Source organism: Gracilinanus agilis, chromosome 4 (assembly GCF_016433145.1).
Source record: "Gracilinanus agilis isolate LMUSP501 chromosome 4, AgileGrace, whole genome shotgun sequence".
NCBI lineage: Eukaryota > Metazoa > Chordata > Mammalia > Didelphimorphia > Didelphidae > Gracilinanus > Gracilinanus agilis.
Window position 1 is genome coordinate 206,508,907 of NC_058133.1, and position 27,017 is coordinate 206,535,923.

At 42.7% G+C, this 27,017-nt stretch overlaps 1 protein-coding gene across 1 annotated transcript; it reads right to left on the reverse strand.

The window, feature by feature from the left end:
* Window positions 1-26,634, reverse strand: LOC123246199 (sodium channel protein type 4 subunit alpha-like). The gene is made up of 15 exons (XM_044675137.1): window positions 26,362-26,634; window positions 25,862-25,980; window positions 25,572-25,661; window positions 24,577-24,705; window positions 23,081-23,172; window positions 20,245-20,526; window positions 17,760-17,823; window positions 16,781-16,922; window positions 12,947-13,150; window positions 11,674-11,757; window positions 11,088-11,163; window positions 6,889-7,127; window positions 3,463-3,636; window positions 256-612; window positions 1-66 (listed from the first exon to the last, which is right to left on the reverse strand). The coding sequence occupies exons 1-15, from the start codon at window positions 26,632-26,634 to the stop codon at window positions 1-3; spliced, it is 2,391 nt and encodes a 796-aa protein (XP_044531072.1).
* Between the last annotated feature and the right edge of the window lie 383 nt (window positions 26,635-27,017).

Sequence of the window (27,017 nt, forward strand, 5' to 3'; positions counted from 1 at the left end):
TCATCGGGATAAGGAGGTGAGGGATACTGGGAGGATGAGGAGGTGTTTGATAGAAGGCAACACAACCTAGCAAAACTGGACTGAGAGTCAGGAGACCTGGGTTCAGGTTCTGGCTCAACCACTTAACGAGTCATGTTCTCCTCAGTTCTTATCTATCCCCTTGTATAAAATGAGCAAAGCAGAACTAGAGGAAAGATCTCTAGAGTCTTTTCAACCTTTAGATTCTATAGGAATGTAGGAGCTCATCTTACTTACCACAAGGTTCCCGATGACCATGACCATGAGAAAGACCGTGAGGCACATGGGTTGACCAGCCACTTCCATACAGTCCCACATAGTCTCAATCCACTCGCCACACAGGATTCGGAAGACGATGAGGAAGGAGTGGAAGAAGTCATGCATGTGCCAGCGGGGCAAGCTGCAGTTGGCATCAATCTTACACACACACTCCTTATAGTTCTTCCCAAAGAGCTGCATGCCTACCACGGCAAAGATGAAGACAATGATGGCCAACACCAGCGTTAGATTGCCCAAGGCCCCGACAGAATTACCGATGATCTTGATGAGCATATTCAGTGTGGGCCAGGACTTGGCCAGTTTGAAGACTCTCATCTGGGGAGGGAGAATTTCATTCAGAGTGAAAACATAATAGATGGAACTCCCTTCTTAATATAGTCCCATGTCTTGAGTTGTAGGGGAGAAATATGGCTTCCATATTGAATGAAATCCTAGTCTGATGGAGCATACACCTTTAACCACATGTGCCCATCCTCTAGGAGTTCCTATCTTGATGGGAGTGGGAAAGAGTATCTAGATGGGGTGAAGGTGGGGTCAAAAAGCGTGGATTTTAGTTCAGATCTTGCTATTAACTAGTTATCATAGAATTTAGAGCTATGTGAGATCTTAAAGTTAATTTAATCCAGTCCCCTCATCTTATGGATAAGGAAACTGCAGTCCAGATTGACTTATAAAAATTTTACAAAGCAAGAATGTATGAATCCTCAAGCTCAACAACAGAAATGATCATATCTCCACTTCAGACTGACTCTTATTCTCTTGTTTCTGTCAATAGCACCACCTTACTCACCTAGGTTTAAATCTCATTGTTATCCTTAACTCTCCTTTCTTTTAAGTCCCCTGTCAGTCAGTTGATGAACATTTATCAAACACCCACTATGTACCAGGCACCATGCTAAGTGCTAGGGATAGAAAGGCAAAAGACAGTCCTTGGCCTTGGAGGGAGATCACAATTTATGTCTGAACGATGACCAAATTGTTGATTCTGTCTCTAAACATCACTTAAGTGTCTCTCCTTTTTATTCCCATTGCCACTACCCTAGGAGATATCTTCCTAACCATCTTCTCACTCCCATTACTGTCTTCCATTGTCTTCCAACTTCCATGCTCTTTCCTCTCCCATCTTCCATAGTGACACTTCTGATCACATCAGCCCCTTGCTCTAAAGCTTCCCATGGCTCCCTCTTTCCTCAGACTCCTCAGGCTAGCATCAAAGACCTTTGTCTAGCCACATTTTCAATCTTATTTCACATTTCTTTCCTCAATGTAGACTATATGCTATCCACACTGGACTTGGGACTCTCTGTACACATAGAAATGGAGCAGAGCAACACCCATCTCAAATGTCTTTATTTATATCAATTCCTATCCCAAGAATTCTCTGTTTCTAACTTCTGAAATCTTCCCCATCCCTCAAGACCTATCTCAAATGACACCTCTTCCAGACAGCCTTCCCTGACTCTCCCTTCCAATCAAAAATAATCCATCCTCCAATAAAACTTTGTGCTTCTTTGTAGTCTTATTATATTTTATTTTTCACTATAGCTATTTATTTTTAAACCCTTACTTTCCTTAGAATCAATACAGAGTATTGATTTCAAGGTACTAGGCAATTGGGGTTGTAACTTGCCCAGGGTTACACAGCTAAGAAGTGTCTGAGGCCAGATTTGAACCCAGAACTCCCATCTCCAGGCCTGGCTCTCAATTCACCAAGCCATCCAGCTGTCCCCTCACTACAGTTATTACATACCTGTTATACAGAATTAAATTTTTATATCACATGTCCCTTGCTAGATTTTAAGTTCCATAGAGGCAGGCAATGTATTCTATTCATCATTATATTGTCCTTTGGGCTTAGCACAAAGCTGTGTACCATTAATGGCAGTTTAGTGGTCCATTGGATAAGGGTGCTGGATCTGGAGTCAAGAAGACTTGAATTCAAATCCAGATTCAGAGACTTCCTAGCTGTGTGATCCTGGACAAGTCACTTAATTTGTGCTCACCTCAGTTTCTTCATCAGTAAAATGGGAAGGAAGGTATAATACAATTATATAATATATAGTTATGTATAATATAAATATATAATACATATAGTAAATACAAGAATGTATTAAGCATGTACTAGGTGCCAGGCACTGTGCTAAGTGCTTTACAAATATTATTTCATTTGATCCTTCAAATGAGAGAGAATAATAGCACCTACCTCCCAGAGTTGTTGTAAGGATTAAATGACATGATATTTGTGAAATTCTCTGCAAACCTTAAGGCACTACATAAAGGTTAGCTAGGTAAGTAGGTAGGTAAGTAGGTAGTAGTAATAGTAGTGGTAGTGGTGGTGGTGGTGGTGGTGATGGTGGTGGTAGTAGTGGTGGTGGTGGTGGTGGTAGTGATGTGGTGGGTGGTAGTGATGGTAGTAATAGTAGTAGTAATAGAGTAGCTAGTTGGCTCAGTGGATGGAATATTGGCCTGGAGTCAGGAAGACCTGAGTTCAAATGTGGCCTTAGACATGTCCTATGTGACCCTGGGCAAGTCACTTAACTCTGTTTGCCTTAGTCTCTTCATCTGTAAAATTAGTTGGAGGCAGGACAGCTAGGTGGCTCAGTGGGTAGAGAGCTAGATTTGGAGAGAGGAGATCCTGGGTTCAAATCTGACCTCAGATACTTCCTAGCTGGGTGACCCTGGGCAAGTCACTTGCTCTTCTGCCTTGGAACCAATACACAGTATTGATTCTAAAATGGAAGGTAAGAAGAAAAAGAAAGAAAGAGAGAGAGGAGGAGGAGGAGGAGGAGAAAGAAAGAAAGAAAGAAAGAAAGAAAGAAAGAAAGAAAGAAAGAAAGGAAGGAAGGAAGGAAGGAAGGAAGGAAGGAAGGAAGGAAGGAAGGAAGGAAGGAAGGAAGGAAGGAAGAAAGGAAGAAAGGAAGAAAGGAAGGAAGGAAGGAAGATCTACTGGATGAAACACAGTTCCTGCCCTCAGGGAACTCCAGGGCCAAAAAAGGAGCCATGCTGCCCAGCATTAGGAATCCCCAGTCTCAGGGAGCTCTCAGCCCAATGTAGAAGACACAGTATTTGGCATCGGGGAGCTCCCAGTTCAGGGAAGGAGAGGACGCAGCTCCCAGAGTCATGGGGGTGACAGGGCCCCTAGGGGTCCCCAGGATGGGCACGCACCAATCGGAAGGACCGAAGTACAGAAAGCCCTTGGACATTGGCCAGCCCCAGCTCCACCAGGCTCAGCGTCACGATAAAGCTGTCAAAGATGTTCCATCCCTGCTGGAAGTATTCGTAGGGATCCAGTGCGATCAGCTTCAGCACCATCTCAGCGGTGAAGATACCTGTGAAAACCTGGGGAGAGCAATCACAGTCGCAGTCACTGCTGGACCCTGAGGATGAAACTAGGTGCCAGGAATCCCCTTTCCAAGTCCCCCTGGAATTCTCTCCATAAATCCTCTAAAACAACCATAAGACATCCAGGAAGGGGCCCTGGGGCTATGAGCATCAATAACTGGGGATGTTATGGAGAGAAGACTAGGCTTGGAATCAGAAAGATAAGTTCAAATCCTGCCTCAGACCCTTATAGGTTGTGTGACCTGAGCAAGTCACTTCTCATTTGTCTGCCTCAGTTTCCCTTACTGTAAAATGGAAATAGTAATAGCACCTACCTCCCAGGATGGTTGTAAGGATCATATAAAATAATATTTGTATAGCACTTAGCACAGAGTAAGTGCTATCAAAATATTAATTCTGGGACAGCGGGGTGGCTCAGTAGATTGAGAGCCCGGCCTAGAGAACAAATGGTCCTGGGTTCAAATGTGACCTCAGACACTTCCTAGCTGTGTGACCCTAGACAAGTCACTTAATCCCCATTGCCTAGCCCTTACCATTCTTCTGCCTTGGAACTAATACACAGTATTGATTCCAAGATGGAAGGTAATGGTTTAAAAAAAAAAAGAAAGAAAGAAATGTTAATTCCTTTCCCTTCTCTTTCTCCTCTCCTTATAGATTCTAGAGAGTCCCAGGGCAACGGAGAAGGGGTCCCAGGGCGATGAGTTTCAGCAGTAATCTATTCCCTGGGCATAGAAGGAAATAATGGCAAGGGAGAGAGTAGAGCTGGGCACAGCCCCAGAGATCTCTGCTTCCTTGCTCTGCACCTGTCTATGTTAAATTTAATCAGTACTGTTTAGGAACTGGTTGTGTGTGGGCAGCTAGGGGACTCTGTGGACTAAGAGCCAGGCCTAGAGATGGGAGGTCCTGAGTTCAAATTTGACCTCAGATACTTCCTCGCTGTCATTTACCCTCTATTGCCTAGCTCTTACCTCTCTTCTGCATTGGAACCAATACCCAATATTGATTCTAAGGTGGAAGATAAGGTTTTTTAAAAAAGGACTCATTCCGTGTGAAGTACACAAAGAAACTTGGTATGGGCCCAAACTACTCTTTTCTTGCTTAAAATTCAGATGCTACTCATGTATGACCTACATCTTTTTTGATTTACTTTTTTTTAATGTATAACCTATATCAAATTGCTTGTTGTCTCATGGGGGGAGAGAAGAGGGAAGAAAAGAATTAGGAACTCAAAATTTTTTTAAAAGAATGTTGAAAATGTTTGCACATGTAATTAGGAAAAAATAAAATAGTATTACAAAAAAAAATTCTGGCGCTACTGCCTTTGTGTGCCAGAGACGGAGTTTAGGAGACAGAACAGGAGAGGGGGTGCTCTGTAGGGCAGAGTGGAAGATATGTGAGGGCACTAGCACCCACCCTTTTCCAAAGGCCTTGCTCCTCTGGGTGTTAGCTAAGTCCCTGCTCCTGATTTCATCCTGGGATTTGAGCTGCTTAGCCTCAAAGCTGTAGGGGGAGATCACCTTAGAGGGTTCAAGCCCTCATGTTTGGCCATAGACAGGCCCTCAGAAGGGCCTCTTTCCCCACCTGCCTCAGGCACATGCTGAAGCCCTCTCTAGGGAGCTTCTCTGGCCACAGCAGGTGCCCAGACCACAGAAAACAGCAAAGGTCCAGGGACGAGCCAGTGGAACACACCCTAGAGCAGCTGTGTGGCTGATCAAAGGGAAAACACGTTTCCAGACCTGATCCTGTGTCTCTGGATGGAAATTCCTGGGGGCCCCTCTGATATCCCTGTCCCTCTGCTTGTCACTCCATCTATATCCCAGCTCTCACCCTTGAGGCTCTATCTCTAGGACTTTCCTCTAGGCCTAGGCCCAAGTCCCATTCTTTCTTGGTTTCTCTTGCCTCCCTACATCCGAGGTTTCTCCAGACCCATCCCTCCCCAAATTCATTGTTGTCTGAGCTAAAGCAGGGACCAGGGTAGGCTCAGCTTCCCTTTGTCTGGGCCTGGCTCCCAGCAAGGGCCAGGAACGAGGTGCTAATGCTTCTAATGGTGAGGGGATAAGCACAGAGATCAGTGCATGTCAACAATAGAGAGAGAGGGTTGGGATGGGAAATTGGGGCAGACTAGCAGGCTGGCAAACCTGGGAGCCTTAGGACTAGAAGTGAAAAAAGAGGAGCTTTTGGAGCCCCAATAATTCCTAGATACTCATATCCCTCAGTTGTGGAATCTGCAAGTTCCATAGTCACGCTGTATCATTTATCCTCTGTCTTCCCTGTTCCAGGAAGGGACCAGGATCCTGGGACATGGATCCCCTTCTCCAAGGCAGGCTGGTACCAAAGACCCATCATACTCTCAAAGACTTGGGTTCCCCAGATATTTCCATACACATACCTATATAGATTCCCAGATAACTCCTCAGGACATTCCTCCAAGTATCCACATATCCCAAACACTTCCTTTCTCACCAGCCACACAATCACAGACGTCCCCTAGATACCTTCAGATGTAGCTCAGAGGGCCAGAGATTTAGATTTGAAGAGGACCTTAGAAATCATCTTGTTAATCTAACCCTTCGTTTTAGAGATGAAGAAACTGAAGTCCCAAAAGAAGTGACTTGTCCAAGATTCATGGGACTGTGAAGTAGCAGAGCCATGATTTGTATCTCTGATATCGTTCACCTTTTTCGGTCATATCTGATTCTTTGTGACCCCATTTGGGGTTTTCTTGGCAGAGATATCGGAGTGGTTTGCCATTTCCTTCTCCAGCTCATTTTACAGATGAGGAAACTGAGGAAATAGGGTTAAGTGACTTGCCCAGGGTCCCACAGCTAATAAGTGTCTGAGGCCAGATTTGAACTCATAAAGATGAGTCTTTCTGACTCCAGGTCCAGCCAGTGTTCTGTCCTGGAAGGGAAGGAGTTAGGGGGAAGTGAGGAGAGGGACAAGTAGGAGGAGAAAAGAATGAGGGAAGGAAAGGAAGGAAAGGTAGAGAAGGAGAGGAAGGAAGAGGGAGCAAAGGGAGAGGAAGGGGTATCTTTCTCTTCTATGCATTTAAATGCTAAACATTTAACACAGTGCTTTGCTCATAGTGAGGACTTCCCAAATGTGTCACCATTCATTCATTCATTCATTCACTTATTCTTTCATCCTTCAACTCACCCACAGACCTCATCTCATATTTCCTTACATACTCTCAGAAATTTACTACATCCACCCATTCCCTCTGCTCCCTTTCTCCATCCCTTTCTGTACCAGGTTGCCCACAGTGAGGACATGTTCAAACTGGGGAGTCATGGGGTAATGCTCCATGGCCATGAAGACTGTGTTGAGCACGATGCAGATGGTGATGCCCAGGTCCACAAAGGGGTCCATGACTATCAGGTATAAAATCTTCTTTAGCTTCACCCATGGAGCACAGCAGTTCCACACCAACAGCATATGGGCACACTTGTACCACCATGGCGGACACTTCTGATGCGCCTCCTCCAACTCTGGGGAAAGGGGGAGGAGAAGAGGAAGACTCAAGGTGTTTCAGGGGAATCATCCCTCCTTCCCATTTTGGTATCAGTTGGGGACCAGGTGAAACTGCCCACGAGGAAGAACCAAGAGCAGGCAGAGTTGGGTTCTTCCAGAGGATATCTGGAGAGACTGACATACTCCTTGTGAGTGGAGGTGACAGCAGGAAAGGAAGCATTCTCCTCCCTCATGCCCTCCACCCAGGGAAAAGGAGGACGAATTTAGAACCACATGTCAAAAGGGGGTCAAATTTGACTCCAAGAGATTCTTCAATTAGAAGGGAGTCATTTAGACCTGGGAGTTAGGGAAGGGAGATGGACTAGGAGAAGGTAAGATTAGCAGTACCTAGGACAGGGGTTGCCACTTTATTTTTGGTCCCAATTAACCATGCCCCCTATTCAATATGAAAAGAAATAATTTGCAATTATTAATGCACACAGGAATAATAATACCAATAGGATAATACCATTCTTTACTGAAATATTTCCCATGTGCCTTTCTTGTCCTCCTGACCTAGAGGCAGTGTGTAATGAGGGATACATACTATAGCTTTTTATAAATGCCTACATAGCTTTAATGTCAGAGAATCTCACTCTCAATGGGACACAGGTATTTATTTTGTGCTATTATGACAACTCAAAACTTCAAATAGAGAGTGGATAAGGGTAGGGGAAGGTTCCTTAATACATTATCTAGGAAATACAAATGCCTTGTCCCAGCTCTGGGGTGGACATGACATCTTAACTCATATTTCCAATGAGCACCCTGATATTCCCTGGTCACTGGCTCAGACTCAACTTTCCTAAAAGATCTTCTTCCTGAAACAGGCTTGTCCTCCTGACTTCCTTTTTTTTTTTTTTTTTTTTTTTTTTTTTGCCATTGTGCTCACCAACGTTCCATTTGAGTCCATCTGCACATTAATATTCCTTTTGCTAACTAGTCACACCCATTTTATAGCAATAACATCCTAATAGGTTTCGCTGTCATCTTTCTCCTTCTAGTCTATCCTACACACCATTTCTAGATTAATGTTCCTAAAGCATAGCTCTGAACCTCCCTACCTCCCTACCTCCCTTCCTTCCTTCCTTCCCTCCTTCCTTTCTTTCCTTCCTTCTTTCTTTCCTCATTTGCTTCTTCCCTCCCTTCCTTCTTCTTTCCTTTTTTCTTTCTTTTTTCTTTCTTTCTTCCTTTCCTTCCTCCCTCCCTTCCTCCCTCTCTCCCTCCCTCTCTTCCTTCCTCCCTTCCTCTTTCCTTTCTTCCTCTCTCCCTTCCCTCCTTCCTTTCTTTCCTTCCTTCTTTCTTTCTTTTTTCTTTCTTTCCTTGTTTCCTTCCCTCCCTCTTTCCCTCCCTCCTTCCCTTCCTTCCTTCTTTATTTTTTCTTTCTTTCCTCCTTAAAATGTAAACTTCTTGAATGCAAGGAATGTGTACCTTTTACCCAGTGCCTAGTTTATGGGTTCATTCATAGCAATCTTGTGATTGCTAGTTGAATTATTGCAGTGGGGGGGAGTATGCAAATCCCATGAAATTATTGATGATTGAAGAGGCAAAGTATAAATATGGGCAAGGCTATCTCTAGGTACTTAGATAGTACTGTATTAATAAGATATCTAAGTTTTTTTTTCTTTCTGTTTATTNTTTCTTTCTTTCCTTCCTTCTTTCCTCCCTTCCTCTTTCCTTCCTTTCTTCCTTTCCTTCCTTCCTTCTTTCTTTTCTTTCTTTCCTCCTTTCCTTTCTCCCTTCCTTCCTTCCTTCCTTCCTTCCTTCTTTCCTTCCTTCCTTCCTTCCTTTCTTCTTTCCTTCCTTCCTTTCTTCTTCCTCCTTTCAGAACCTGAACAGTTTTTCAAAACTATGTACTATGTATGGGAAAAGAGTTGGGTCAGTCAGGTATGGAGAGTAAAGGAGAAGAGATGGCCCAATAACTATACTCATTGCTAACCTTGATGACCTATGGGAGGTCCTCCAGTAAATTTGCATACCAAATCTATAGAGAATCAATGGGGAAACAGGGCCAAGAATCACATCAAACTACAAGATATGGATGAGTTGAGATCTGTATCATTGAAAGGAATGTCCACATCAATGAGATTGTAGTTTCAATAAGGAAATATTGAAGAAGTATGTGTGATTATTATAAAAATCTTTGGATGATGAAGTTTTTTTTAAAACTCACCTTCAGTCTTAGATTCAAAACTATGTATTATTGGTTCTCAGGCAGAAGAGTGGTAAGGGCTAGGCAATGAGACTTAAATGACTTGCCCAGAATTACACAATTAGGAAGTATCTGAGGTCAAATTTGAATCCAAGACCTCTTGTCTCTAGGTCTTACTTTCAAACCACTGAGCTAGCTAGCTGCACCCTAAAAATCAGAAATCGTTAAAAAAAATCCTCATTTTCTGTCTTAGAATTGATACTAATGATCAGTTCTAAGAAAAAAGAGCAATAAGAGCTAGGCAATTAAGGTTAAGTGATTTGCCCTGGATCATATAGCTGGGAAGTATCTGATGTTGGATTTGAACCCAGGACCTCTCTGCTCCAGATATAGAATGGTAAGTTTTGAGGGACTAGAACCTCATCATTCTGGAGCAGATCGATAGGACTAAAAAATTCCTCCAACCCAGCACTCTCCTGGAGATGGGATAATGTGTACTCCCTGAAGGAAAGTGGTTTTGTTGTTATTGTTGTTTTTTGTCTGCCTAATTGAATATCTGATATAGCAGATGCTTTATTAAGGTGTTTGTTAAATTGAATTAGATTAAATTGGGATATCAGGCTCTTCTCTACTCATTGCTGTCTTGAATAAATATTCTATGTTTAAATACTAGTTGTAAGTCTGATTGTTTGCAGGAATAAAATCTATCTACTCACTGGGTTCTTAGCCTAGGGCCCATAGATTTTTTTCTCCCTAAATTTCAAATAATTAGTTTCCTTGATAATCCCATTTATTTTGTCTTATGCATTTAAAAACTTTAATTTTGGGGACCGCTAGGTGGCAAAGTAGATTGAGATCCAGGCCTGGAGATAGGAGTTCCTGGGTATAAATCTAGCCTCACATATTTCTTAGCTGTGTGAACCTGGGCAAGTCACTTAATGCCATCTGCCTAGCCCTTACTACTTTTTTGCCTTAGTACCAATACATAGTATTGATTCTAAGTTGGAAGGTAAGGGTTAAAAAAAAAATCATTACTCTAAGAAAGGGTCTATAGACTTCACTAGACTACCCCAAAAAGGTCTGGAATCCTTGCTCTCCAAAGGATAGTTACACTGAATCAGATTATGTTTTTCCCAGAAAAAAATAGGGGGGAAGAGGAAGGCAGAATTAGCCACAGAGAGATCATAGAGAATAACTTTGATTTGTTTCCTATACCTCCCTCAGCACAATCTAGCCTAGACAGAAGGGGTTAGTTCCATGTACTAGTCTATCCATCCATCTTCCCATCTTCTCTTCTCTTCATCATCTAGTTTCCAGGCTGGGGAAGGCAGTGACTTTTCTATCTAACTTCCTGTTTTGGATTGTGGATGGAGAAGGATGGTTCTTGGAGGGCTCTACCTTTGCCCCTTGCCCTGGAATTCTTGGGCATAGAAGTTTCCGGTTTCCGGAAATTTAGTCCTTCCTGGTTAGTATTATTAGACTGTCCTTCCCCATCCCCTTGTCAACCCCCCCCCCATTCCTGCCCGGAAGCCAGTGGCCCCCAGAGCTGCTGGGCCCTGTGGCCAGTGTTGGGTCCAACTAAGCTGTGACTATATTTATCACAGCCATTTCTTCAGCTCCAATATTAGGTTACGGTCGTCCTAAAGTCCAGCTCAGCTTGGCCCTTCCTTACTGACCTGCCCAGAAGCCAAAACTACTCAAGTCAGTCATGTGGCAGTGGGCCCTGGGAGGATGAGGAAGAGAACTGGGGGGTTATCAAGCGTCTCCCAAAATATGGGCCCTTCACCTTCCATGGCTTCTGAGATGGCACTTTCCATGCTGCAGCTCTGTCTTTGGGGGTTCTGGGACGGTCTCCTTCGGGACTGCAGAAGGAGAAACATTGAATTAGATGGGCCAGAGACAGAGTAAGAGTTGTAGGGGATCCCTTCCTCTACTAGAATAGCCACCTGCTTCCAGGCAGAACCCAACCAAGGATTTTAAGAGGCTGAACACCGGACCTGGGGATCAGACTAGGTGACAGGGGTATTGCGTTAGGAGGAGGAATTCCTCAGATCAACTTTGAACTAAATGGATGCCTGGGCACCAACAGAATAATTATACACCTTTGCCCCTTGCCCTGGAATTCTTGGGCGTAGAAGTTTCCGGTTGATGAGCAGGGCATGAATGAATAGCTCTGACACATTTGAATAACAATGTTGCCCTTCACCCCGAACCCTCACACACACCGTGAGATGTGGAGGTAGTCCTCTGGGTCGCCCTGTTGGGCAGGCGTCCTCCCTCCCCTGTGGCTTTTTATCTCCCCTCCAAAGCTAGACATTTCCCCACCTGACCCCAGTCTGAAGGGACAGGTTACACCACAGGACAGATTGTACCTCTTCTCTATCCAGTCCGCCATTGCAATCCTTCCCCTGGATCAGGTCCCCATCTCCCTCACCACTCTCCAGGGCTGCTTGAACCTGCAGATCGCCAAAGATGAATTGGGGAAGTCTTCCCCTGAACAATAAACCATGTTCTATTACTTGGAACTTCCTTCTCCTCTTGGCTTAAGAATGAGCAGAAAGATGATGAAAGATGGGGTCACTAAGCTTGGGTTGTTCCAATCCACGAAGGATCGTCAACTCTACAATTTGATGATTTTGGATGAATAGAGGGAGAATGGAATTGGCTCAATCCTAGGAATCTGAGTAGATCTTGTCTTACTTTTATTTCTGTTTTGTTTCTGTTCTTTATGGGTTAAGAATGCAGAGGGAGAGGTATCATTCCACTGAGCACCAAAATCTCGATTTTCCTAATAATAAGACTAATAATACCAGGCACAATCACAGGCTCTAATGAGATGCACTTATAGACCTTTTTGGCCTAGGCTGGCCTAGAGATGTATACATGGATGGAAAGGATGTTAGAGCTGTTAGAGAACTCAGATCACTTAGCCTAGAGGTTCTTAAATTTTTTCTTTGCTTTTCCTTTACCTTCCGTCTTTGAATCAATATTGTGTATTGGTTCCAAGGCAGAAGAGTGGTAAGGGCTAGGCAATGGGGATTAAGTGACTTGCCCAGGGTCACACAATTAGGAAGTCTCTGAGGTCAGAATTGAACTCAGGACCTCCTGTCTCTAGACCTGGCTTTCTAACCACTGAAACACCTAGCTATCCCCTTAACAACCTTACTTTACAGATAAAAGGAGACTCAGAGGAGGGGAAAGGACTTGCCCAGGGTCATAAATCAATTAATTAGTAGAAAAGCCAAATCTAAAACCCAACTTCTCCTGACTTGGAGTCCAGGAATCTTCCTCCCCCTCATCAACATCACCCCACTTTCCCTGTAATATCTTAGGCCCAGACCCTCTACTCATTTTCTCTGTCTGTGTCTGTGTCTCTTCTTTTCTGTACCTCTTTGTGTCTCTGTCTCTGTCCCTCCCTCCCTCCCTTTCTTCCTCCCTCTCTCCCTCCTTCCCTGCCTTCCTCTTTCCCTCTCTCCTCTCTCTTTCTCTCTGTCTATCTCTCCCCCTCTTCCCACTTTCTTCCCCCCCCCTTCCCAAATTCTTTTGTCCTGGGACCTCCTTGTTCACCATCCTACCTAAGAAGAAATGCCAGCCCAGGGAGGTCAGGACCCAGTTCCAGGTTTGTCTCCCAACCCCAACGCTGACCTGTTCTTCTTGGTGCTTCTTGAGTTTCTCTAGCATCTGTTGGAACTCTTCCTCCTTCTCCTGTTCCTCCGCCAGGGTGGCATCATTTTGCTCTGCATAAGCCATTGCCACCACGGCCAGGATGAGGTTGATGAGGTAGAAGGAGCCCAGGAAGATGATGACTACAAAGAATATCATGTAGGTTTTGCCAGCTGCCCGGAGGGTCTGTGGGAATTTGGGAGGAAAGGAGATGTCCTGTGACTCCCACCCAAGCATGACCTTGCCCATCTATCTGATAACTGTAACTAGGGAAAAGCCTTATCGCTCCAATAACACAATGAGTCTGGGATCTCATCAACGTGGAGAATGTCCTCTTGTGTGCCTGCCCATCCAATAGGATTCTTTTCTTTTTTCCTCCTCTTAAACCTTTACCTTCCATCTTAGAATCAATACTGTGTATAGGTTCCAAGGCAGAAAAATGGTAAGGACTAGGCAATGGGGATTAAGTGACTTGCCCAGGGCCACACAGCTAGGAAGGGTCTGAGGTCATATTTGAACCCAGGACCTATTGTCTCCAGGCCTGGTTCTCAATCCACTGAATCACCTAGCTGCCTGTTCTTCCCTCCCCGCCCCCTTTTTTAAGTAGATATTTTTGCTTTTCTGTCAGCTATATTTTGCCTTGTATGCCTCCTTTTCCTTCCCCCTCCCAGAGGGGTATCCCTATAATGAAGAAAGGAAGAAAATTCAGCAGGACAGATCAGTGTCTTGTAAAAACAAAACAACAACGACAAATGCCTGACATCCATTATATTTGCAACATTCTGTCTCTGTGAAACCTTTCCTCCCACCAATTTCTGTAAAGTCATGGAGGGAAGTCCCTTTTTAGTGCTCTTCTTTGGGGTCAAATTTATTCTTTCTTTCTTTTTTTAAGCCCTTACCTTTTGTCTCATAATCAATACCGAATATCAATTACAAGACAGAAGAGTGGCAAGGGCTAGAGGTTAAGTGACTTGCCCAAGGTCACAGAAGTAGGAAGCATCTGAGGTCAAACTTGAACTGAGGTCCTCCCAATTCCAGGCCTGGCTCTCTATCCATCGAGTCACCAAGCTGCCCCAAGCTTGTTCTTTATAATTTTTCTGGGTATGGGTATAGCCTCTATCAGGCTATTTACTGCCTCCAGGAAGAGAGGAAGGAAGGGAGCTAATTCAAATCACAAAATGTCAGAAGACAATTATTAAAAATTGTTTCTACTTACAACTGAAAAAATAAAATTTAATTAAAAAAATTTAACCAACTTATATACCTATTCTTCCATCAATATATCATCTTTATGAGGCATCTGTGCATACATCAGTGACATCCTCAATAAAATTACTAGTAGGGAACAAGTAGGCTTTCATAATAAATATTCAACAATGGACCACATCTTTAATATTTTCATAATTAGCTGAAAGATATAAAGAATAAAAGATTATATTGTGCTAATTTTTGTTGATTATGAATCACATTTGATTTGGTAGATAAAAAAAATAATTTTGCTGAGTAACTTCTAAAATATCCTTCCCTAAGTTTACCAAAGGGAATTTAGCTACCCTCATGTCATCTTGAAAGTAATTTTAATAATAACTAGCATTTATATAATGCTTTAAAGTTTTCAAAGAACAGACATCTCATTCGACCCTCACAACAATCCTGGAAGGTAGGGGCTATTATGATCCCTATTTTACAGATGAGGAAATGGAGGCAGACATAGGTTAAGTGACTTCTTCAGAGCATTACTGCTAGTAAGTGTCTGAGATGACACTGAAACTCAGGTCTTCCTAAGCTTCTTAAAGTACTTCCCAGATGAGAGTCAGGCCTAGAGACGGGAGGTCCTAGGTTCAAAGCCAGCCTCAGACACTTCTTAGCCGTGTGACCCTGGGCAAGTCACTTGACTCCCATTGCCCACCCTTACCACTCTTCTACCAAGGAGCCAATACACAGAAGTTAAGGGTTTAAAAAAAAAAAGTACTTCCCAGAATACTTTACACATTAAAACACATACATACACAAACAACTTCTTACTTCTGTCTTAGAATATATACTAAGCATCTAATATACTAAGATACTAAGGCAGAAGAACAACTAGGGCTAGGCAGTTGGGTTGTGACTTGTCCAGGGTCATACAGCTGGGAAGTGTCTGCGACCAGATTCGAACCTCCTGTCTCCAGGCCTGGCTCTCTGTCCACTGAGTCACCTAGCTGCCCAAAGTGCATTTTGAAGCACTATCCATTTTTCTGGTAGGTGGTAGGTGGCACAGGGAGTGAGTGGGCAGACTCCTGATTCTAGACCCCAGTACCACCTAGCCACCTGTGGAACACAGTCAGAAAAATGGATATTTAGAGAGTGCTTCAACATTTACAAAGTGCTTTCCAGGTATTATCTCATTTGAGTTTCACACCCTGAGAATGCAGAGTCATTTCTGTCCCCATTTTATAGATAAGGCTCAAGAAGACTATTTGATTTGCTTCTTGCCAGTTCATCCTACCCTTCCCCTGGCTACGGCTCCCATCACTTCCAATAAAACTATGAAAGGTCTGTGTCACTGGAGACCTTGAGGAAGAGAGACCCTTCCTTCAGGGGTCCTGAATGGAGCACAATTCTGGAAGGGAGGCAGAGCAAGGAAAAGGTTGACATAGCCTCCAAGGTAAGAAGACTTGGGTTGAAAGCCTGCCTTTGACCCATATGCTGGCTGTGTGATCCTGGGCAACTCACTTAACTGTCAGCCTCTATCCTTATTCTGCAAAATGAGAGGTTTGGATCAGATGGCCTCTGTGGTCCCTTCCAGATCTAAATTTGTGATTCTCTGATCCCATGACCCCTCAGGCAGAGTCTGGTCAGCCCAACACAGTTATCTGCACTCTATCTTTACAAAATGTGGACTAGCCTTGCTCCATTTCTTAATAACATGATCGACCTACTCCCAGTCATCACACATGATAGGCAGACCTTCATCTCCTATCAATGTCTCCTTCTGTTTCCTCCTTCCATAGACATTATTCTAGTGCTCTTTCACATCCCTCAGAATTCCCTGGGAAGAGGGAAGGTGAAAACGAGTGAAAGACAATCATGCGGGCAACAGGGTCCAAAGAGACAGGAAGAAAAGCTATGGATGTGGATCCTGGGAAAGCTAAGTAGGAAAATAGGTAGGAAATAATCCTCAGGAAGGGTATGAGGGTTGGAAGAGACCAACTGAAAAACAGATTATTTTTCTTGGTTTTCTTGGCTTCAGAGGTCAGAATCAGGTTCAAATATGATGGAAGATAAGGCAGATTTCTAGTAGATATAAAGGGAAAACGTAAGATTTAAAGCTAAGAGTAGAATGGAGCTTACTATAAAGGGAGTGAGGTCTCCATCTTTGAAGGTGTTCAAGTAGAGTTTGGATGACCCTTAGCTGGGAATGATGTAAAGCAGTGATTCCCAAAGTGGGTGCCACTGCCCCCTGGTGGGTGTTGTAGCAATCCAGGGAAGCGGTGATGGCCACAGGTGCATTTCTGAGTTCAATAAATAGTTTCATAATTTCAAAGTTCAATGTTTCTAATTTATACCTTTCTTTACTATATTTTACAAAAAAGATAGAAACATTAATACATATATCTTTCCTATTAATTGCTATTAAAATTTTTTAAATTAATTGCCAGAGGGCGCTAAGTAATATTTTTTTCTGGAAAGGGGACGGTAGGCCAAAAAAGTTTGGGAACCACTGATATAGAGGGACTTTATATTTAGGTATAGGTTAGACTAGATGACTTCTGAGTCCCTTCCTACTCTGAGGTTCTATAAAAATCTGGGTCCTAAGAGAATAGCAGAGCATACCAGCTGGAAGAGGTTCTCCCAGTAGTCTTGTGTCATAAGTCGGAAGAGGGCAAGGAAGGCCCAGCTGAAGGTGTCATAGCTGGTATAGCCGTAATTAGGATTCCTGCCTGCCTTTAAGCACTCGTAGCCTTCAGGACAGTGCCTAAAAGGGAAGGAAGGGGGTTAACAGTGTGTGTGAACAGAGGTTGGAAATAACTTCCTCCAGCTTTTTATCTTATATAATCTTTACTAACTACTGAGGGGCTTGTAAGGCTTGTGGTTCCTGAGTTGGGGCATGGAAGAAAGAAGAGGATGAATGGGAACTCTTCATAGTGTGGATTTTAAAATTAATATTCAATAACTAAATATTATGTTTTAATTTAAAAATTTTGAGAATTCAATTCTGTTGTGGTAAGCCATAATGTGGATTTTAAAAATTAATATTCAATAACTAAATATTATATGTTTATTAAAAGTTTTATTAATAATAAACTAACAAAAAGAACTACTAGCTAAAAGGTTACTAACCAGCCCACTCCCAAGAGCAAAAGGAGAAAGAGGGAGGAGTTACAGCCAACTATAAAAAATGATAATGTGACCCCGCAAACGTGGAGGCACAGGAGAGATTAAAGGGAATTTTGGGAAATACTAAGGGACTTATGGGGGATGCAGTCCAAGGTTCAAAATCTTCATTTATACAGTAGAGTCCTTCTACTTGGGTCAGTGCCTTGGGAGGGGAGGAAGAACTTCTGGCTGGTGGTAAAGACCCTCAGAGAAGAGATGTAGAAGGGAGGAGCCACCTAGGTCTCTGGGCAAGATGAGTCTGAGCTCTAGCATGAAGAGAAGCTTGGGGGTGCCCAGGGAGAGGTTCTTCTGCCAGACACCCACATACTGGCTGGATTATTGCCCCCTTCTCTACATTTCTTGGTTTCCATATCCCCATCCCTCCCAGCTCAGCATCTCCAGTCCCTGGTAGTTTCCTCCCCCTGGTTTCACTCACCCTGCATCACTGCTGTTCCCACAGAGCAAGGCGTCGTTGGCACCCTCCAGGAAATAGAAGTTCCCTTTGTTGGGAGTGAGGGACATCATAGGTCATGGAGGAGGCATGTCATGAACACAAACATATTGGGGGGTGGGTGGGTATATATATATATATATACATATATATATATACAAGCATACACAAATTCATTACATATAATCCTGCTTATGGACCCTACTTCCCACCCAAGAGGGAGAAAGAGGCTAGGGTTCCTTTGACTGCCCTTTGAGGTCCTGCTGCCTCATCTCCTCCCCAACCCCTTTGCCCATCTCTAATGGATAACCCAGGTCCCTCTCTTGGTCTAAGTACTTCTTCAAGGAACAGGACGTCAGGGGACAAAAGCTCAGAGTCTGATGTTGCTAGGGAAATACAAAGCAGGTGAGACACCCAATGAGAAGGGTAAGATAAGGAAATTTGGGTTTCTATGTTGCTGGAGAAATGTACATGGATTTGGCTCGCATTCATAGTAGTTGTGCACTGAGTTGGCAAATATTGAACCACTACTACTAGGGGAATACAGGGTTAAGTCTCTGTGAGTCTCTGGTCCCAACATTTACTTTATTTAGCACTTTCCAGAGTGGCCTTATACACAGATCCAACAAATGTTCCCTTCCTTTTTCTGGATATACTGTTTTGTTTGTTGATTCATTACCATTGAACTCATGTTGCACATGGAACATCTGGATGAGATTGCTTAACATCTCAATGGCGGGGGGAGAGTGGGGAGCTCGGGAGAGAATTCGAGACTCGGTTTTCTTTGAAAAATGTTGGAAACTGTTTTTTACATGTCATTTGGGAAAAATTTAAATTAAGTTAAAGAAGAAAAAAGCCAACAATGAACTCATGGCCAATAGAACCATGACTCATGACTGAATGAAACTTATCTAGTGCTTGTGTTCTTTCCATAAGACATACTGCAGACTTTTTGAGCCTGGTAACACCACATAGCACTTCAGCAGTAAAATGAGGGGCCCTTTTAAACAATGAAATCATCAACAAAAAGTTCAAAAATGCAGAAAAAACATGGCACCAAACTATTGTTGTTGAGTCGTTTCAGTTGTGTCTGACTCTTTATGACTCCATTTAGGGTTTCTTGGGAAAGATACCAGAGTAGTTTTCCATTTCCGTTTCCAGTTCATTTTACAGAGGAGGAAACTGAGACAAACAGGGCTAAGTGACTTGCCTAGGGTCATTTAACAAGTAAGTGTCTAAGGTCAAATTCAAACTTAGGTCTTTCTGACTCCAGGCCCCGTGCTCTACCTTCTGCATCACCTAGATGCCTTCATGGCTAAAAGGGACCTCCAAAAGAACCTCAGCTGGAAACCTGTCCATTGGGCAACTCAAATTTTTTGCCACTCTACTTATGTCTATGAATGACCAAGAAAGCACTCTGAGTATTGATCTTGGGGTTAAAAATAAATTTTGCCAAGTTGGTAAATTAATGAATATGGAATTTGTGCATAATAAGGATGACTTTGTACACATGCATATAAAATACATACATGTACACCTGCTTTATAAATATAAATATATTACACTATATGTATATGGAAAATATTTTATATAAATATTATTTACAAATATGAAATCTGAGAATGAAGATGATTGCATATATAATAAACACACATATACATATTTTATTGACATATAAATATATAATATGTTATATAGATAAATTTTTATATAAATATAATCCACAAATATGGACTTTGAGAATGAAGATGACTATATATAATATGTACACACATGCACATATAGAAATCTTTTGGAGACAAATATATGTATATAAAATATTTTACATACATATAACTCACAACCTATAATATGGAACCTATAAACAAGAATGGTTGTATATATGTGCAAAACATATGTACATGTATACATATTATATAGATAAATGTATGCATATAAATATATTTTACATAAATATGTGTAATATATATAATATACAGACAATATCTATCTAGCTATAATATACAGATTTCTCTCTCTGCCAGGGAGGATAGAATGTTGCCTTGCCCGTGAGTGCATATTTATATAGACTCTAAATAAATAGAGAGAGCTAGGAGATCAGAGGTTGGGAGAAGATTTTCCTGAAGGCGGGAGGACAAAAACAGCATAACTAGTATTAGGCAACCAGACCTCTGTCCTAGGGCATTAATTTACAGGACGCTGATATCACTTGGAATTCTTTGGTGCATTGACATGAATGCCTTTCCCTTCTTCCCATACTCCATCCCCATTTCTACCTCTCTGCCCTGCTCCACCTCCCAAAGCATCCTCAAGCCCACGCTTTGGGGTTTCTATACCCCTCTCCCTGACTCCTCCTAGCCAGTCCCCTTCCTTGCACCCCAGCTAAGGGTCTCTTCTTTCTGGTCACTTACCCTGAGCATAAAAAATTCCCAATTACTGCTCTGGAGGTCTTGCCCTAAGTCCTCCTCACCTTCATCATTGATGTAGGCATCCCAGTCAAAGGTAAAGTTGCTGTATCCTGTGTCGTTACCAAAACCTGTCTCATTGCCGAACACAGCCGTCCCGTTGTCATACCAAGTGTCATTGATGCCACTGAAGGGGGGTGGCCATCTCACACACTTTTGCCTCAGATTCCCCATAAACAGCTGCAGCCCAATCAAGGCAAAGACACTCAGGCAAAAGACTGTGAGGATCATCACATCTGACAGCTTCTTCACCGACTGGATCAGTGCCCCTACAATTGTCTTCAGTCCTGGACAAGAAGATGGCAGTGATAGTGGGCATGTATTGGGGTGCACCGTGGAATGGTTTCCCTTTCTCTCCTTCCCATTCCTGTTGTTGAACTTACTGTGCTCTGACCCCTGTTCTCCACATCCATCACCTCTTTCAAGACCCAACTTAAGGCTTATTCTCTTCATGAAGCCTTTAGATATAAATTCAGACCCACTCCAATTGTTTCCTGGTTTTGTATCTACCCCTTTGGTCCTGTTTCTCATAGATCCTAGACATTGGAGGGGGGCCTATCTCATAATAATACTAGCTCACATTTATATCATACTCTAAAGTACTTTACACACATAATTTCATTTCCTCCTTACCATAGCCCTATAAGATAGGACCTGTGATTACATCCATTTTACAAAATGAAGCTCAGAGAGATTTAAGTGACAGAGTCACATGGGAAGTAAATATCCGAAATGGGATTTAAACCCAAAGTCTTCCTGATTTCCCTATATGGCTATCTTCTAGTTCCACCCTATATATCTTGCTCCTACATAATTATTTACATATTATCTCTTCTATTAGAACGTGAGCTCCTTGAGGGCAGGGACTATTTTAGCCTTTCTTTGAATCTCCATCACTTTAGCATAGTGCCAGGAACACAGTAGGTCTTTAATAATGCTTATTGCCTGACTAACTTCAAGCCCAGCCTTTTGGACATTGCCACACTTTTTATACTTGATTAAATGCCACCTTAACTCATTCTTTGCTTGGTCAGAAGACATGCAGGCACCCAGTGAGTCCTTAATTACAAAACAGGGATGAGAGCACCTTCTATCCAGTATTGTTGTGAAGATCAAATGAATGAATATTTGTAAAGCACAAGCATGGTGCCTGACACATAGCAGGTGCTTAATAAATCCTCCCTTCCTCCCTCCCTCCCTCCCTTCCTCTTTCCTTTCCTTGCTTCCTTCCTTCCTTGCTTCCTTCCTTCCTTCCTTCCTTTTTTCTTTCTTTCTTTCTTTCTTTCTTTCTTTCTTTCTTTCTTTCTTTCTTTCTTTCTTTCTTTCTTTCTTTCATTTTCTTCTTTCCTTTCTTCCTTCTTTTCCTTAGCTATGGAATCATAGATTTATCGCTTTAGAGCCAGACAAAGTTTTATTTTCCCAGTAAAATGTGAGCTCCCTGAGGCCAGGCCTGGCTCATCATTTCTGCTGATGTATCTCCAGCTCTTAGCATAAATGCCTTGCACCCAAGGTGGCATTAAACAAATTTTGTTAGATTGAAATGAAGTAAAGATCATCTAATCCAACCACAACATTTTTACAGATGAGGAAACTGAGATCCAGAAAGATGAAGTGACTTTATATGAAGTCGCCTCTTAAGTAGAACAGAGATTAGAGCTCAAGTCATCACATTCCAGACTGATGCTCTTTCCACTATACTTCCCAGATTTCTTGGATTAATGGCTGATTGATTTTAAAAGACAATTTGGAGCTGCCTCCAGGTGCTATGCCCACAGACAACTATCTGTCTTTGAAATTTTCTAGAAACAGAGAACACACTCCACAGAAACCGTTACCTTCTGTCTTAGAATCAATGCTAAGTATTAGTTCCAAGGTAGAAGAATGGTAAGGGCTAGGTGACTGGGTTCACACAGATAGGAAGTATCTGAGGCCAGATTTGAGCCAAGGACCAGATTCTGTCTGCCTGCCTGACTCTCTATCTACTGAGTAACCTAGCTATCCCTTGTGCTATGTTTTAACCATAGTAAGCATACAACAGTTCTGATGTTGCCTGCTTTTTTCCCACTCTGTTCCTAGATGATTTTTTCTACTCTGTTTTAGTCCAAGTACCTCATGATGAATGGGAGTCTGCATTATTATGGCCTTAAGATTAGTCACTCTGAGAAAATTTCCTCAGCTGCAGTGTCTTGTTCAAGTACAAAGGTTTGGGATAGAGCAGCAGGCAGGGAGAGAACAGAAAATAGGCAAGTAGGTGCTTCTCAGGCCTGGAAGATGGGGTGGAAGCCAGTCCAAGCTTAGGGATAGATGTATTTGTGTCAGGAATGGGTTGACTCTCCTCCTTCAAAAATACAGGCAGCTAGGTGGCACAATGACTAGAGCATTGGACTTACAGTCAGTTTTGTGAGTTCAAAACTAGCCTCAGATACTTATTAGCTGTGTGACCCTGGGAAAGTCTCTTCACTTCTGTTTGCCTCAGTTTTCTCATCTAGAAAATGGGGACAATAGGAGCTTCTACCTCCCAGGATTGTTGTGAGACAATATATTTGGCAACTAAGTAGATCACTGAACTTGAAGACAAAAAGTCCTAAATTCAAGTTTGGCCTCAGATATTTATTAGCTGTGTGACCCTGGACAAGTCACTTAACCTCTGTTTGCCCCCGGTTCTTCATGTGTAAAATGAGAACAATAATAGCATCTATCTCCTAGGGTTGTTGTGAGGATAAAATGAGATAATATTTGTAAAGTGCTTTGAAAACTTTAAAGAGCCATATAAATGCTAGCCATTATCATGATCATTTTTTTATCATTGACACCCTTATTGTCAGAGATACCCTTCAATACCTGGGATGACTGTTATGGTCTTCAAGGCTCGAAGTACACGGAAGGTCCTTAGTGCTGAGATGTTGCCCATGTCCACAAATTCTGTCAGGTATCTGAGGGAGAGGGGAGGGAAAGTATTCATGCCAGAACCTTAACAGGGAAGGAAGGATCAATTGTGTGTCTGGGCAGGGGGAAGAAGGGCTGAGTAGCAGATGGCACTCAGTTAAACCTGCCAAATTAACTCTAGCAATATATCACAAGGATCATTCACTATGACCAGATGGGATTTATACCAGGAATGCGAGTCTGGTTTAATATTAGGAAAACCATCAGCATAATTGGCTATATCAATAATTAAACCAACAGAGATCACATGATTATTTCAATAGATATTTTTAAAAGCCTTCAACAAAATACAACACCCATTTTTATTAAAAGCATTAGAAAGCACAGGAATAAATGGGCCATTCCTTAAAGTGATAAGTAGTTATCCACCTAAAGCCATCAGCAAGTATCATCTGTAATGGGGATAAGTTAGAAACCTTCCTAATAAAATCAGTGGTAAGGCAAGGATGCCTATTATCACCACTATTATTTAATATTGTACTAGAAATGCTAATTTTAGTAATAAGAAAAGAAAAATAAACTGAAGGAATTAAAGCAGGCAATGAGGAAACTAAACCATCACTCTTTGCAGGTGATATGATAGTATACTTGGAGATTCCTAGAGAATCAACTGAAAAACTAATTTAAATAATTAGCAACTTCAGCAAAGTTGCAGGATACAAAATAAACCCACACCAATCACCAGCATTTCTATTTACCATCAACAGCAAGAAAGAGAGAAGGAAATTCCATTTAAAATAACTATAGACAAAAAATATCTTGGATCTACTTTTCAAGGCCTACCAAATTAAACTTTCTAAGGAGACAAGATTGGAGTTGGCAACCCTTTTTAGGAATTGGAGGAGGACCCAAACTGGGACCTCCATTGTGAACCTTCAAAAAATGCTCCAGTAAAGTAGGGGACAGAAGAGCTCTGAGGCTGGAGAGGATACTGTTTATTCTTCTCAAAGATGGTTTGGACTTTTTTTCCAATGAGACAGAACACATTTAGGAAACACTATAAAGTGCTTTCCTCACAAAAACCTTGCAAGGTGAAGTCAGGCAAAAATCGTTCTTTTTCTAGATGGGGGAACTGAGTCTCAAAGGAGACTGGGCATTCAAGGTCACACAGTGAGTAGATTTTGAACACAGGTCTTCTGATTCCATATATATATATATATACACACACACACACACACACACACACACACACACACACACACACACACACATATATATATACTTATACTATACTGATCCTCCATTCCTTAGGATCTACCCACATGCTGAAAGATCATACTATTCAAGACTCCTGAATTCTCATTCTCTTACTTCCCTAAGTTAGCATCTCCCTGAATTGAGTTTCCCACACTCTCTGGACCCTTTCCCTGACCCCTCAGGCCTCCCCTTACGCCATCATGATGACACTAAAGTCTAGCCAGTTCCAGGGGTCCCGGAGGAATGTGAAATCATCAATGCAGAAGCCTCTGGAAAGCATCTTGATGAGGGACTCAAAGGTGTAGATTCCTGTAAAGGTGTACCTGGGAGGAAGAGTGAAATTGAGAGTGAGGGAAGAGCCATAACTAGAGGAGAGAGGGAGACAGAAACAGACTATTCCCTCCAGAACTGTTCTAGGACACACTTCCTTCCCTACTTGATGCTGCATCCTAGATGGTGATAGCCTTATTTTGGAATACTCTGCTTTCTTCCTCTGGCAGCCTTACACCAGGTAAATCTACCCTCCCTCCCTTCCTCCCCATCCAAGCCTCTTGCCCCAGGTGCAAAAATTTTTAGTTATAGCTTTGGGTGAGGGTATATGTGTATGGGAGTTGGGATGGAGTAGGCTTATGGGTGGTTGGGTGTTGGTGTAAGTATTCAGGTGGAAGAGGTGGGAAATGGAAAACACATCTCTGGAAGAGTGAAGGTGACAAAGGTCATATAAGTCTAGGAATCTTAAGGATGTTTCCCTTCAAGGGATGAGGGTGACAACACTGGAATGGGTCTTTCCCAGGAAACAAAAGGGGTGTTAAGGACAAACACAATGTTTAGGAGGAATATGCTGCATCCCAGGGAGGAGAGGGACTACATCTATACTTTTATTGGTATGGGGAACTTCCTCATAAGGAAATTCCCTCTACCAATAACCCTTCTTTGCAACTTATAGTTTTAGAGAGTTTCTAGAGCACTTAGAAATTAAGTGACTGCCCAGACACACATCCAGAATGTCGGAGGTAGGATTTGAACCCAGGTCTTCCTTTTTCCTTTCCCTCTGTCCACTGAATCACACTATTCTTATCAGACTGCTGTGGATAAAGGTTTTGGTGAAATGAAGGTATGTGCCAGGAGGGAAGTGTACTTGGGGTCATGTGTGAGAAGTGTAAAGGAACCATGTGTGTGTGAGACTTACTCAACATTTTTGGACCAAGGTGGAGGGTTATTCATGGTCATGAACACACAGTTCGCCAGGATGGTAATCATGATGAATAAGCTGAACAGCGTTAGGAAGGGGGAAGGGTTAAGGAAAGTTTAAGAGTAAACAGAGGCAGAGAGAAAAGGCAAGGAGCTCCCATAGTCAGCATTCTATATTCCTCTGAATAGATGTACCTACCCATAGCCTCCTCCCTTTCCTGTCTGTTCCTTCATTAGCCCTCTCCAGCTCTAGCCCGGATGCCCCCAACCCCATTCTGGGAAGGATATGAGTGGATGAGCACCTTGATGGCCCCACGCCTTATCATACTGAAGGGGCTCAGCATATACAAGGCTGGAGTGGCAGAGAATCGGAAAATGGCCTTCCCCTTGTTCAACACGATGAAGGTCTGAGAGACAGAGATCAAGAGAGATATAGAGATATAGAAACAGAAATTGAGAGATGAGAAATACAGTGAGAGATACTGATAGACAGAGGTTTTGAGAGATATTAAGTAAAATAGATTCAGACGGGGCAAGAGGGAGACAGAAACAGACTATGAGAAGGCACAAAGAAGAAATGGAGTGATAGGGACCATGAAAAGATGCAAAGAGATAGATATGGAAAAACAGAGAAAGAGAAAGAGATGAAGAGACAGAAACATACAATCAGAGTCTATAAAATATAGAGAGAAGTAGAAGGAGATCCACTGGTCAAAAGAGATAGAGGCCACAGAGACAAAAAGATTGAAAAACGTCAAGAGGCAGAGATACAGAGACAGGACTGAGACCTTCTTGTCGCTGTAGTAGGGATCCAGATCCTCCAGGGGGATGCCAATGACCTCAGGTGGGGGATCGCCATAGATGAGGGGCAGATTCTTCCCAGCTTCCAGGTCACTTCGTGGCTTCCTCTCAGGCTCCTCAATCTCAAGCTTCTTGTTCCGAAGGAGTCTTGCCTCCTCCTCTATTGCCCGTTTCTCTATGGCCTGCAGGGACTCAGGAGTGAAGGGACGCAGGCAGTGGGGTCCAGGAGGCATAAGGATGGGCTCAGGTGGGCTTGCCATCCTCTCATCCTGTGATCAGGAGCCAGGGAGGGTGGGCAGAACCAGAGCAGCTGCAATAAATGATCCCCCCAGAGTCAGAGATCATTGTGACCATCCCCAGGCCAGTGCCAACCCACTGCCCACTTACTGTAACCAAGTACCTTTCTAGAGCTCATCCCTTGAGTAATACTGGGTCTGCCCCAAAGCCCCTCCCTGCCTTAGATCAGATAGAGTCCAACACAACCTTCCTCCTTATGAGAACTTAACTAATGAACCAATCACAGGATGGCCCTGAGTAAAGACTGGAAATAAAAGGGTAATCCCAGTTTAGAAGATCAATAGAATAGGAATAAATGAGTGTATATGTATATCTAGAAAAGTGTGTGAGTGTATATATATATATA